Source organism: Ahaetulla prasina, chromosome 1, assembly GCF_028640845.1.
Source record: "Ahaetulla prasina isolate Xishuangbanna chromosome 1, ASM2864084v1, whole genome shotgun sequence".
Taxonomy (NCBI): Eukaryota; Metazoa; Chordata; class Lepidosauria; order Squamata; family Colubridae; genus Ahaetulla; species Ahaetulla prasina.
The window spans coordinates 576,152-589,832 of NC_080539.1; the positions used below are offsets into that span (position 1 = coordinate 576,152).

The 13,681-nt window shown below is 60.2% G+C and overlaps 1 protein-coding gene across 1 annotated transcript in view; it reads right to left on the bottom strand.

Moving 5' to 3' along the window:
- The window catches only part of SMG6 (SMG6 nonsense mediated mRNA decay factor), a 79,142-nt gene that overhangs the window by 5,711 nt on the left and 59,750 nt on the right, over positions 1-13,681 (bottom strand). Inside the window, exons 14-15 of the mRNA XM_058163911.1 lie at positions 3,529-3,711; positions 2,497-2,646 (exon numbers count right to left, since the gene is read on the bottom strand). Coding sequence (XP_058019894.1) covers positions 2,497-2,646; positions 3,529-3,711 — 333 coding nt within the window. The remainder of the gene's footprint in view (positions 1-2,496; positions 2,647-3,528; positions 3,712-13,681) is intronic.

The following is a 13,681-nucleotide window of genomic DNA, read 5'->3' on the forward strand; positions in this document are numbered from 1 at the left end:
GGGTCTTAAAGAGGCCAAGGTTAGACACCCCCGATATAAGGTCTTTTGGGTTGGACTAGAAGACCTCTAAGGTCCCTTCCAGCCTTATGATTCTATTCTATTCTGTTTTGAGGGGAGCTTGTTACGCTGGCTCCTACGAAGCCCCCTCCCCTCCCCCTAAGACCATCACTTTGAGTTGGGCTGGGAGATCAGGATTTGTGCCCCTGTCACCTCCCACACTCCCAATCATGGCATACAAGGTAGATCAGACTGCCGGCTGCTTCATTAACCGACCAGCTCGCTCATTGTTCAGAGCCCCAAATTACCAACGGAGGCGCTGCCTGAAACACCTGGGGGAATCCCCCCCCCCCGCCTGTCCCTCCCGAAATACTGTGTGTGCCCATGTTCCTGTAGCCCAGGTGTTGCAAGAAAAGATCCAGGCTGCTCCCACCTAGATTCCGGCCTTCTGTGCCACCTGGCTTACCAGAGGTTTAATTAAATGGCCTATTAAACCATACAACAGAATGCATATAACAAAATAACAGAGTTGAAAGAGACCGCGGAGGTCTTCTAGACTGACCTCTGCCATTATTAAGCCATTCCTCTGGGCCAGCCTGGGGATTTCTGCCCCGGCCAGAGGAGAAGTGGGCTAGAAGATTTCAGGGGCCCCTTCCACCCCAGTGTGCTATGCCAGCCACAGGGCCTTTCGCCCCCCCGTGCCCATGCCCATCCCTGCTGGGTGCTGTGCCCGCCGTGCCCCATGCCCTTCCGAGGCTCTTGGCCCGACTGCCAGGCTCCAGGGGCCGAAGCCCTCTGTGCCGGCTGTCACGTCCCTTCGGCTCCCCTGGGCTGGCCAAAGAGAGGACGACAGGATGTGAGCAGCCATGGGCCGGTGCCAAGTCTCCCTCCCTCGTCGCAAGGAAGCCGGCCTCAGGAGGGGGCCGTTTGCCTTGGCAGAGGCCGGACGGGGGTGCAAGGACAGGACGAGTCCCCCCCATCAAGGGGGCAGGAGCCGCGGAGCATGTGCAGAGCCCCGCGAGCAGGTGGGGCCCGGCTGACGCCTTCCTCTTCCCCTGGGGGGCAGCCGCCCGGGACGTGTCCGCTGCCCAGGAGGACTCGTCTGCCCCCAGCGTGGCTGAGCTGCTGGGCGGGGGTGCCCTTCCGCTGCTGGCAGGTGTGCGGGTGCTGGCTCATTGTTTCCCAGCGTGAAAGGAGGGCTGGCCAGCCGGCCAGGACTAAATTTAGCCGCAGGCAGCTTCTCCTGGCCTCGCTGCTGCTGCTGCTGCTGTTCCCTGGGGAGGGGCTGCCCCGCTGCCTTGCCCAGAATGAATGGGGCTGAGAAAGAGAGAGACAGCAAGCAGAAGGCCTGGGCTCTACTTCAGGTGGGGAGCTTTGCTCCTGAAAGGCTACATCTCCACCTCCAGGCAGGCGAGGCAGCCTCGGCAGCAGCTGGGTCCAGGGCTGTGCCTGGGGGCTGGAGGGTCCTTTCTGCCCAACCCTGGCAGCCTGAGGGCTGGTGTCCCACTTACTGCCCTCCCCTGGGGTGGCCAAAGACGACCCCCCCCTTCCCTGCCAGCTGAGGGTCCCAACTGAGAGGAGCCCAGAGAAGCCCCTGTGGACGGCAGAGGGGCAGGAACTGAGCTGGCAAGAGATGGGGGGTAGGGTTAGTGTTAGGGTTTGTGCCACTGCTTCCCCAGGCCCAGCAACCTCCCTGGGCCTTCCAGGACTGGGGCTGTTGCAGCTACGAGACTGGGGAAGGGGGCGCGAGGCCCCCTCCAGGGTCCTTGCCTTTGTCCCTCTTGCCCTGGCCCTACCACTTGCCCTAGGGCCCTGGTGGGCAACGGAGCTCCTGCTGGGCAGCTGCAGCAGGCAATGGGGGGCCTGGGGGGCCGATGGGGGGGGGCTTCTGGGCCCGCAGCCAACAACTGGCGGGTACACATGTGCAGCCTCTCCCAGCCGAGCCTTTGGCGGTCCTGTTTTACAAGCGTTTCGGCACAGACTGCAGAGTTCACGCATATGGCTAGACAGATGTGTTTGGCTGGGGTTCAAGGCTGGGAAAGGAAGAGTTATGGAGGCAGGAGGGCCCTGGGTACAGCTGAGGGGGGATGGCAGGGGGAGGGGGATTCTCATTTGGCTGTCGGGAATTGGTGGGCCGGCAGGGCCGAGGGGCCAGCCAGGTGCCCCCGGGAGGGACCTGCTGCTCAGCTCCACCCCAGAGATGCTCTGGAGGACACGTCCCTTACGATGCCCCACAGGAGGGTCAAGCCGGCTGGCCGGTCTTTGCCAGGACCACGCCGGGCACCCAAGGGGCACATGTGGGCAGGGAGCTTCTCCGGGCAACACCCAACCATTGAAAGAGGCAGGATTGACTAGGGTCCCAGCATCATTTGGGGTGTGTGTGTGTTCAGAGGCCAGGCTCCCTGGAGGGCACTATGGGGGTCTGCCCCCTCTTCCTAAGGGGGCTGGGAAAGGCTGGGCTGCCCCCACCAGGCTAGTGGCCACCAGAGCTGCACCGACCTGGATCTTGTCCTGCCGGCGCTGCTGCTCAGCCACCTTCCTGGCCAGCGCCTGCTTCTTGGCCCGCAGCTCCCGGATGTCCAGCTCGCCACCGCTGCCCTCGGCCTCCTCGGAGTCGTCCGGCAAGGCCTCCATCTGGATGTCGTCCTCCTTGCAGCAGAGTGGGGGGGGGAGTGAAAATGAAGGAAGAGCGCCATGGCAACAAAGCACAACATGAGAAAACGAATCGCTCGCCCAACTTCTACGACAGAAGGAGGGGGAGGACCGGTTGCGGGTTGCACAATCACCAGCAGATTCTGGGGTGCCCCTAAATGGAGGGGAGGGTCTGTGCCCCCGCTCCTCTCTGGATTGCATGGGGCAGGGAGACTGGCCTCAGGCATCCAGACCCAAGAAGGCTGGAGATGGGGCCCAGGACCCCTGGCCCCTGCACAGTCCCCCCTCCCCCCGGAAGGCCAGCTGGGCCTTGCCACGTGCAGCTGGCCAGCAGGGAGGGGGAGAAGCAGAGCCTTCCTCCTCCTCCTCCTCTCCCGCGCACTCACGCGCGGCCTGTCAAGAACCCCGGGCTACAGGAACAAGCTGGGGCAGAAAAACAAGAGGCGAGATCCCTTAATCATATCAGGATGTGAGGGGGGGGCAGGGGGGAGGGTGAGAGCCCCCCCAATTGCCCCGTCCCTCTTCCTGTACGTGTGCTGGAGGTGGCCGTCCAGCCCTGCTCTGCTGCTCCCTCCTAAACTCAATCCTGAGCCTGAACCCTAAACCCCCCTCCCTCCCTCCGCCCCCTTCCTGCTGGGCCTGAGCTGCACATTATTAAAACTCTGCCCCCCCCAGGCCCCCCCTCCTGAACTCTATTTGCTGAGCGCATCTGGAACTCATCGCAGCTCCCCAGAGGAGCGTTTGGGTGGGACTGGCAGGAAAGGGCACCAGCACTCGGGGGACGCCATGCAGAGCCCCCCCCATTACAAAGAGTGGGGGAGTGCAGGCCGGGCCAGCCCCCCCCGCCCCTGCTGTGCGCCCCCCCTTCCTGCCCACTACCTGATCCTCCTGCAGTTGTTTTCCCTGCTGGCTGGCGGCCGCTTCCTTTCCCATGGCGTCTGGGCTGGGGGCCACGGACACGTATTTTCCACCCTTGAATGCCAGCAAGGGCTCCTCCTGGCCACAGAGGGCTTCCAGGAAATACTTCAGCACCGTCACCCGCTTGCAGTCGGCCGCAATGACCTGCGGAGGAGGGAGGGACGGGGGCGGCGGGAGGGTAGGGGCGGAAGAGGAGAGGAGAAGAGAAGAAAGGAAAAGAAAAAAGGGAAGGAAGGAAGGAAAGAAAGAAGGAAGAGACGGAAGGAGGGAAGAGGCAAGGAGGAAAGACAATAGAAGAGAAAAGAAGAAAAGGAGGAAGGAGAGAAAGAAGGAAAGAAAGAAGAGAGGAGAGGAAAAGGGAAGAAGGAAATGAAACAAGAAAGGGAAGGAAGGATAGAAGGAAGGAGCGAAGAGAAGAAGAAAGGGAAGAAAGGGAAGGAAGGAAAAAGAAGAAAGAAGGCAGAAGACAGCAGAGAAGGAGGGAAAGAAGGAAAGAGAGGCGTGGAGGAAAGAAGGAAAGAAAGGAAAGAGAGGAGAGAAGAGGAAGGGAGGAGAGGGAGAGACATTGCCCCCACCCCAGTAAGAGCACGTCAAGGCTGCTGTGGAGCCCCCAGAACGACCGCCTGTGCTTCTCCCTCTGTGGGACCACTACACGCCTCACTGGCCAGCCCAGAGGCCCCCGGAAGCCCCTCTGAGCCCCCCCCGCAAGCCAGGGAGAGAGGCCAACCCCCCACCCCCATCCCAACACCCACCTTCAAGACTGGAGCCCTGGGACTGGGAAGGAGCCCCCGCCCAGCTCAGAGACCCCCTTTCTGGGAAAAGACCCGTTTGACATCGCAGAAACCCCCAACGGACCCTTGCCCCAGTAATCCTTGCCCTACGGTGGGGTGCCTGTCTATGGGGCAGCCTACCTATTCTCCCCCAGGAACAGGAGCCTGCTGGGGCAGCGAGCCCCCCCCCCTCCAGCCCAACGTATGGCTGGCACAGGGCTGGGGGCCTGGATTGTGCCATCCCTCCACCTCACCCCTGCTCCTTTCCTCTCCAGGACCTTCTGATCCTGGAAGGAAGCCCCCGAAAGCGGGGGAACCGGGGTGTCCTCACGCCTTTTTCTGCAGCACCCTGAAATCCCACCGCCTGCTGGGCATCTCCCACCCTCGGCCTCTGCTCCCCCTTCCTCAGAAAAGCCCAGCCCCATTTCCTCCACCTCAGGCCTTTCCTCCAGAAGGGGCTCAAATGCTCACTATGGGCACAGGTTTACAACCACGAAGGAGCCCCAAATTTCTGTTGCTGAGAGAGAGAGTGTGGTTAAGTGAATTTTGCCTCATTTTACGTCCTTTCCTGCCACAGTCGTTAAGTGAGTCACACGGTTGTTAAGTGTATCTGGCTCCCCCCCCCGACTTTGCTTGCCAGAGAGTCATAAAAGGGGGTCACGTGATCCCCACAACGACTGTCATAAATATGAGTCAGTTTGCAAGAGTTCCGATTTCCCCCCCGTGACTGCAGGGACTCTGCGACGGTCATCAGTGGACAGACCTCAGTCACTTTTTTCAGTGGTGCTGAAATATCGAATGGTCAGTAAACAAATCATCGTAAGTTGAGGACTACCTCCCCCCTTGCCTGTTTCCGTCCATGAAGTGCTCTGATGTCGCTGACCGTCCCCAAGGCGGGGGGGGGGGCTGCAGTTCCCCTCTGCCCACCTCCGGGTGCTGGGCTCAGGGATGGCAGCCTCTATCCCGGAGGGAGAGCGGAATCCTTGCAGCAGCAGCAGCAGAGGCTGGCTCCCTCCAGGCCAAAGGGCAGGAGGGAGCAGGGCCTGCTGGTCAGCGGGAACCAAGGGGGAAGTCCAGAGGCCCTGCACACACCCAGCCGGCCGGCCTGCCCGCCTCCCTCCCTGGGGGCTGCCCCTCTTTTCCAGTGGCCAGGAGTGGTGGAGGGTCTGCTCTGGCCTTGACTGACTTCTGCCCCTGCCAGTTTCCTCCCTGCCTGTTGGCGTGTGTGTGTGTGTGTGTGTGATGGGGGGGGGGTTTGACCCCATTGTCACCTAGGCGGCCCCTCCTTCCTGGCTCCTGCAGGAAGCAAGGGAGGCTCCCTCCTCCCCACGAGTGGGCCATTGTGTCTGTGACTTGTGCACACAAACATTCCCCCCCCCCCACTGCAGGGACCAGCCGGCCTGCCTCGCAAGGCTGGGCGCAGGAGAGCTATTTTTACTCAGCACGTTTCCTGTTCTACTTCTCTGGTATCTCGCATTTGGAAGCGGCAGCCTTCAAAACAGCCCCAGCAACTATCACAACAGCAAGATGGGCAGGTTCCTCTGTCTGTGTGTGTGTGTGTGTGATGAAATCAGAGACCTACAAGAGTCCGAAGAGCTCAAAGACTTGCTCACATTAAAAGCAAATGCTTCTCCATCTGGCCTGACTACCTGGGGGTATCTGTGGGGGGTGGGAGAGCAGGTGCAGCCGAGGGGTCCGGGCTGGAAAGAAGCTCTAGGGGGGACGTTTGCACCCCTCCGTCCTCAAGGAGTTTGCACCTCAAGCCTGGCTGAACCGTGGGGGCCACCGGGCTCTCTGCATTTTCCCCACTGGCCCACCTCCCATTTCCAGGCTGCCCCCTCCTCCAAATGGGCCGCGGAGGGGGAGAAAGGCTGCTCCCAGGGACCCAACTCCGAGGGCCGAGCCCGGCATGGTGCAAAGGAGAAGCCTCACTCTGAGCTGGTGCTCCTTTGCCCTCTGCTTCTGCCGCTCAAACTCAGGATAGAGCCCGGCAGGTCTGGGCAGGACCGCAGGTGCCCAAAAAGTGTGTGTCTCCTTGGAGCAGATGCCAGCTGGGCACCTCTATCGACAACCCTTGGTGAGGCCCTCTTGAGGTTAACAGATTAACAGAGTTGGAAGGGACCTTGTAGGTCATCTAGTCCAACCCCCCCGCCCAAACAGGAGACCTTGCACCATTTCTGAGATGCTAGTCCTGGAGGATCCTGCCCCCACTGGCTTCATGAAAACAGCTGAATTTTGCACAGGGTGAGCTACTGTCGGGCAGGAGAGGCCAGGCTTCGGTCATAGGACGTCCCTTGGCCACTGCGGCCAGGCCCTTCCGAGAGAGGATGCCAGGCCGTGCCCTGATCCAGGAATGCCAAAATGCCCATCGTCCACGAAGGCGTGCAGGGGCCTCTTCCTGCTCCCCCCCCCGACCCATGGAGCTTCCAGCCTGGGCAGAGCAAGGGGGCAGAGAGGAGCCGAAGAGGGCAGAGTGCCTGAGGGAGCGGCCTCGTCTGCTTCCTGCCAAGAGGCTCCAGCGCCACCTTCCTCCACAGCAGGCTGATGGGCATTTCCTAATCTGGGCATGGCGGCACCTCCCCCCCACCCCAAGTGCAGCCCATGTCTGCCTGCTCAGGCTGGTCTCTTCCAGCAAGATGACGAAGAGGAGGAGAAAAGGGAGAGGAAGAGAAAAGAGGAGGAGGAGAGAAAGAAGAAGAGAAAGGAGGAGGAGAAGAAGGAAGAGAAGGAGAAAGAGGAGGAGAGCCCCGTGTGACCAAGAGAGCCCCGATCCAGCCCTCGCAACCACTCTTGCTCTCCCAAGGCCCTGGGCATGAGCTGGCTGGCTCTTGGCACCAGTGGCACCGGCCAGACTTGACCAGGGCTGGTGGGATCAGAGGCAGATGCAGCAAGTGGCTCTGTGGAGACCCAGAGAGGAGGGGGCGGCGGCAGCAGCAGCAGCAGCGAGTGGGGGGTGGGAGGGGGAGGGAGGGAGGGAAGAAATGGGGAGCGGCTTAGCTGTGGGAGTTCAGGAAGGGGTTGATGGGCTCCCTCTGCTCCAGAGCTCCATCCCACATTTCGGCTCCGGCGCTCACTGGGCAAGCCAAGTCGGAAAGAGTCATCCCTCCCTCCTCCAGCCCCCAAATCTATGGTCTTGATCAGAATTAGCTCAGCGTTTCCAAGCGGCGGAGAAGGAGTGGGAGGGGCTGGGGAGGTGGGAATGGGCTGCAGCTGGCCAGATGCTGCAGCGGGTGGATCCGATTCCGCTGCCAGTGGCCAGGCAGGACCCCGTTCCAGACAAGGCTTCTCCTGCCGGCTGCTTGGGTGCCAGCGAAGAGGCCTTTTTCCAGCCGGCCCCGTCTGTCTTTCCCGGGAGAGGCAGATTTTCCCTGCCTTCTGCCAACTCTGTTCCTTGCCTCACTCCCCCCCTCCCCAAATGCAAACACTTGCCGTGGTGACCAGCGGCAGCTCAGGACACAGGTTGGGGCAAAGGGCTGAGCTTCCCCAGGTGCAAGTGACCCGTCAGAATAGAGCTGGAAGGGACCGCGGAGGTCTTCTAGTCCTGTACGGCCCGTATTTCAGCCTCTTTTTAAAAACCTCCGGTGAAGAATTTTATATTTCCCGACAAAGAAATAAAGGGAGACTAGTAGATGTTGCAGAAGGATTGGGGCTGAAAGGCGAAAGTGGAAGCAGTTCTGCTCCGTCCCCTCTTTGGGCAGAGCCGGTTGCCCTGATCGAAAGACTCCCCCATCCACAGCTTCTGAAGGCCTCGGGCCGGGCCAGGAGGATGCCCCAAGGAGCCCCTCGCTCTGCCTGCTCCCTTCTACCACGCAGCTCAAGAGGCCCGAGCAAAGTCCTCCTCGGCCAGAGGCCAGGCTCTGCGGAAGGGTTTCCCGTTCTTTCTTTCCCCCGCCCCCCCCAGGGAGACTGCAGGCCACGGAGAAGCACACAGGTTGAAACTTCCACAAGACCCCCAGCCAGCTTGGAAGGGCCGAAGGGGAAGACCTCAACTCTGCCTAGGCAACATCCGAAGGATCGCACTCTTCCAGGATCTGAGGGGCTGCCCCAAAGCAGAGGGGTGGGTGGGTTTCCACCTATTCTCCAAAGCCCCTGAAGGCAGGACGAGAAACGACGGATGGAAACTCACCAAGGAGAGAAGCAACCTGGGACTAAGGAGGACAATTAACCAGTGGAACAGCTTGCCACCAGAAGTTGTGAATGCTCCAACACCGGAAGTATTTAAGAAAAGACTGGACAGCCACCTGTCTGCTGAAATGGCCTAGGGTCTCCTGATTGACCCACCCAGGGCATCCCACACTGGCCTGGGCAAAGAGCCACCGAGAACCCCACGTTTTTGGGGAGGGTTTCGTGACTGCTCAGGGTGGGCTGCTTGTAGAGGAGTGCAGCCGCTGCTGCCTCACGGGCACAAACAATCCTAGCGTGTTGTACAGGGAGTCCTCGACTTATGACTGAGCCCAAAATTTCTATTGCTAAGTGAGGCAGTTAAGTTAGTTTTGCCCCATTTTACGCCAGTCTTGCCAGCGTTGTTAAGTGAATCACTGCAGTGGTGCTAGTCACATGGCGGCTAAGTGAACCTGGCTTCCCCCTTGACTTTGATTGGCAGGATCACATGACCTCAGGACACCACGACCGTCGTAAATATGAAGCAGTTGTCAAGCATCCGAACTTTGATCACGTGGGGTCCTGCAAAGGACGGAAGAGTGAGAAAACGGCCAAAGTCCCTTGTTTCAGTGCCGTTGTAACTTGCAACGGCCACTGTCGTGTCCCACTCCTCCGCTGACGGCCGGGTCAGGGAAATCCGAATCAGGCGTGCCTCTGCAGCTCTGCCCAAAGTCCTAGCAAAGTCCTCAGAGCAGGCAGGAGACCAGTAAGTGACTTCAGCAAGATAAGTTCGACTTTGCCTGACTCAGAGACTGCCAGAAAGCAGATCCTTTATATAGGCCATGGGGTGTGGCTCCATGACTCAGCACTCATTAAGGCCTGCCCCTCCCTTCCTTCTGTTGCCTCCGCCTATCCAGTCTTCTGATGCGAGGGTCACTCCAATCAGCAGCTGTTGGAAGTAAACTTTCCTCAGGCTCACATGCTGTGGAGGAGGGGGAGGGGTCTAGCTGCTCCGTTTGCCTGAGCATGGAGCCAGGGCTGGGGCCGGGGGGTGCTCCCTCCTCTGCAGCTTGCCTGGGCATGGAGCCAGGACTGGGGCCGGGAGGCATACATTCCTCCGTGTTCGGGAGCAGATAAGCAGACCCCGGCTGCGGTGAGAGCGGACAAGACACAACAGCCACTAAACGAACGGCTGTAAGTCAAAGACTGCCTGTATTGCCCTGACATTTTTAGGAGGAGGAAGAGGAGCAGCTCCCCTCCTTCTGGCAGGGTGGATGATTATGGGAGGGGGCTGCATGGAGTGGACGGGGGCTCCTCTCAGCTGCCCTGGGAAGGAGGAGCCCCTCTTCCCTCTCCTGCTTTCTGACACGACCCTGAAGGCAGAAATTGGAAGGACGGAGGGCAGCTGGTCCTTGACCTACGACAGTTCTAAGTCAGAACAGCCCTGAAAATAGGTGAGCGTTTCCCACGCCCACCACCACTGCAGCATCCCCCGGGGTCACATGATTTACATTTATGACGGTTGGGTCACGCGAGCCTGTTGTGACCTTCTGACCAGCAAAGCCAACAGGGCAGCTGGATTCACTTAACAACCATGTGACTAACTTAGCGGCTGCAATGATTCACTTAACAACTGTGGCAAGAAAGGTCCTAAAACGGAATAAAACTCACCTAACAAATTTCTCGCTGAGCAACATAAATTCTGGGCTCAATTGTGGCCGTAAGTCGAGAACTCCCCGTGGAGCAGGGCCCAGGGAGGCGGCTCCGTCTCTGCACTGCCACCCAGCAGGGCTCTTGGGCGCGGAAGTGCCTGGGGGGGAGGGAGCCCCCGGGGTGTGGGAAAAGGTCTTCCAACCAGAGCTTGAACAGGGGGTTGGACTAGAAGACCTCCAAGGTCCCTTCCGACTCTGTCATTCTGGGTGGCTGGGCCCCTGTCCTGCCTCTCCTGGAGCTTTCTCCTCCATCAGACTGTAGCCCGTTTTCTCCCGGCCCCTCTCGTCTGTTTACTCCCACGGAGCTTTCCAGCAGAAGTTCCCACCACTCGTTCCGTGGCGGGTCTGTGCAAAAGCTCGGTGGCCCTGCTACCACGTGAGCTGCCAGGCGCCTTGGGGCGAGGCCCGGCTGCCCCAGAGACGGAAAGGCAGCTCGGGGTGTGTGTGTGTGCTTGCAAGGGCTGGGCGAGCCTTTGCCATCACGGTGGGAGAGACTCTGCGGCCCTCATGTGGGCAGGGATCAACCATCCACCTTCCAACTCTGCCCTCTGTGCCCAGCGGACCCCTCGTCTGCCCCCCCCCTTGAAGAGGGCCAGGGACCCCTTCCTGAGAAAGGACTTGTTTGGGGGGGAGAGGGACCCTCTGGCCATGGCCTCCCCCTCGGCCCTCGGAGTACGACACGGAGCCACATATTTTTTTAATTTGAGGTAATTATCTCCTCGGAATTACTGCACGCAGCCTCTTGGGATGCGAAGCAATTAAGGGAAGATAAATTTCATTCCACGGAGCAAAGCTGTCAAACGGATGAAGCAATTTCTTTCCCCATTTGAAGTGGGAGCTTTGGGTCATGCCTGGTTTATTTGAAACGGTGCCAGCACCTCCAGCGGCTGCTGCTGATCCTCCTATCGGCTCCCCTCCCTCCCGCCCCCTCCCCTGGCAGGGCACCCCCGCCAGCCATGACACCTGGACGCCCTCCAGAGCCTCCCAGATGCTGCTGAGCCAGCCAGCGGATGGGATGCAAGGGGAAGCGGGGCTCCCAGGGACCCCAAGGATGGACAGGCGTCAGGGGACGACCTGCTGCTGCCCCCATAGCCCAGGGTGGCCTTCACCCGGCTGCCCTCAACCTCTTCTGCAGCTTTGCAAAAAACAAGCGACCTGGGACCCTCCTCTGCTCCTCCCTCCCTCCCTGCCCCCAGGGACTTTGCAAAGAGAGGGAGTGGGGAGTGGGTGCCTCTGCCGCTTCCGTCAGGAGCTCCCCCACCCTACGAGAGAGAGAGAGAGAGAGAGAGAGAGAGAGAGAGAGAGAGAGAGAGAGAAGGAGGGAGGGAGGGAGAGAGGGCTGAGGAGCAAAGGGGAAGGTGAGACCATCGCCTCCCTCAATGGCCTCAGCCAAGCCCACATCAGCTACCCCACCCACCCCCGTCATTTCACAGCGGGCCAAACCCCACCAAGAGGTCGAAGGAGGAGAGGGGCAGGAGACGCTCCCCTTCACAGTATCAACTCCCTCCTCTTTCAATGTCCAGTACACAGAAAGCCCCCCCCCCCAGGAACGGAAAAGAGGATTTGAGGGGTCCTTGGTGCTCTCTGGGCTTAGCAGTTTTCTTGCAGACATTTCATTCCCCAACTATGTAGCATTATCAGTGCTAGAAGGGAGGAGGGGTTGCAAACAGGAGGAGGAGGAGGAGGACTGTTGGGTCCTCGATAGTCTCTGAGCTTGGTGGTTTTCTTGCAGATGTTTCACTACCCAAACTAGCTAACTTCATGAGTTTTAGTGATGAGCTAGCATTGATGACGTTACCTACTTGGGTCATGAGATGTCTGCAGGAAAACCACCAAGCCCAGAGAGCACCGAGGGCCCCATCATCTTTTTCCTCCTCCTGCCCCCCCTCCCCTCCCCTCCCCTCTAGCACTGATGATGTTTCCTAGTCAGGTAATAAAACACCTGCAAGAAAGAGCCAAGCTCGGAGAGCACGGAGGGCCCCTCCCCCATTTCAGCCCTGAGCTGCAGATGTTCTCCTTTCAAGAGGGCACAGCGGCTGCCCCCGAGAGGCGTCCAGGGGAGGCCCTTCGGCTGTCTATCACGATGGGCATCGCCTTGTTTTGGGGGGTGGCCACATTTTTTTGCTGCATGGCTTGATGAACTGATCTCCCACTTCTGACGTCTGGCTGAGACGGGCACTGTGCAAATGACCAAAAGAGCACCCTGCTCTCTCTCTCTCTCTCTCTCTCTCTCCCCAGAGTTCTGGGGGCAGGACGGGAGGACCCTGATATCCAAAGGGGCCGGGAAGCATCTACCGAGAGAAAAAGGACAAGCGTAGCAAGGAGAACCGAAAGGTCCCGCCTGAGATCATCCATCCTTTGGGGACCTCAGAAGCTGAAGCCTCCTGGGAGGGGTTGGGGGGGGTTGGGGGGGTAGAACTTTGTGGGTCCATAACCAGAGCTTGGTCTCGCTAGCTGAGGCTATTTCCCGCTTGCATTCAGGACCCGAGTGGAGATCCCCAGTGCCAGATTAAGGGGGCAGCAGAGAGGCTGGGTGTCCTGTGCAAACTCAGTGCCCACCCCAGGGGTCTCTGCAGAAGCTGGAGATGGGCTGCCCTTTCCTCTTGGGGGACGGCCCCATCCTTCTCCCTGTGCCAGGGCCTCTTCTTGCCCGTCCAGAGTGGCGGGTGCTACCACAAAAGCTTTCTTGGACCTGCAGGGCATCCGAGCCCCCTGCTCTTCCCTCCAGGACAGGCCCTTAAGCCAGGAGGGAGAAGGGGGGGGCCTTGGTCCTGGGGCTCCTTCTCTCAAAAGCCTCCCTCCAAAGCGGGCTTGCCGGAGACCCCTCTGGCCTGGGAGACAGGCATCTGGGCTCTCCCTGGAGCAAGGGGGCCCTGCCCCTTCTTTTTTGCCGAGGGCCCGCTTGCCCCCCTTCCTCGTGCAGGTGCTGGCCCAGCTCCAGCACCCGCTGGCAGGAAGGCTGCCTCGTGCCGTCATCACACCTGTGCAGGAGAGACGCAGCTTCCCGTCCCCAGCCAGGAGGCGCCCCCCCCCCCCCGTTGCTGCCGGGCAGCTTCCTTCCCCGTCTACCTGCGCAGCTGCTTCCTTCCTGGAGGCTTCAGCCCCCTCCCCCCACCTCCCCAGTGGCGGCTTCTCTCTCGAGGTGCTCCTCGCAACAAGACGGAACAGACGTCGCTTCACACCTGGCTCCCAAATTACAGCACGCTGGAGCCCAGCCAAGACAAGCTGGCAGCGCCCCAGCCCCAACGGACATCAATTACGTGGGCCGACAGAGGCTTTGCTCTTCTTCACAGACCCCCCCCCCCACCCTCCAGCAGCCCCGGACCAGACTTCCGGGGGGGGGGGGAACCCGAGATTGATTGCTTCACTCCACCTCCTCTCTGCTCCAAGCACCCCCCCCACCTTCCCTTTGTGCTGACCCAGCGGGAATTCCACAGGTGCTGTGCTCCCTTGCCCAGCCCAGGGTCCGAGTTTGGAAAGGTGCTCTCTCCATTGCCGGTCAGAATTCCAAGGGACCTGCCAGTCTCTGCA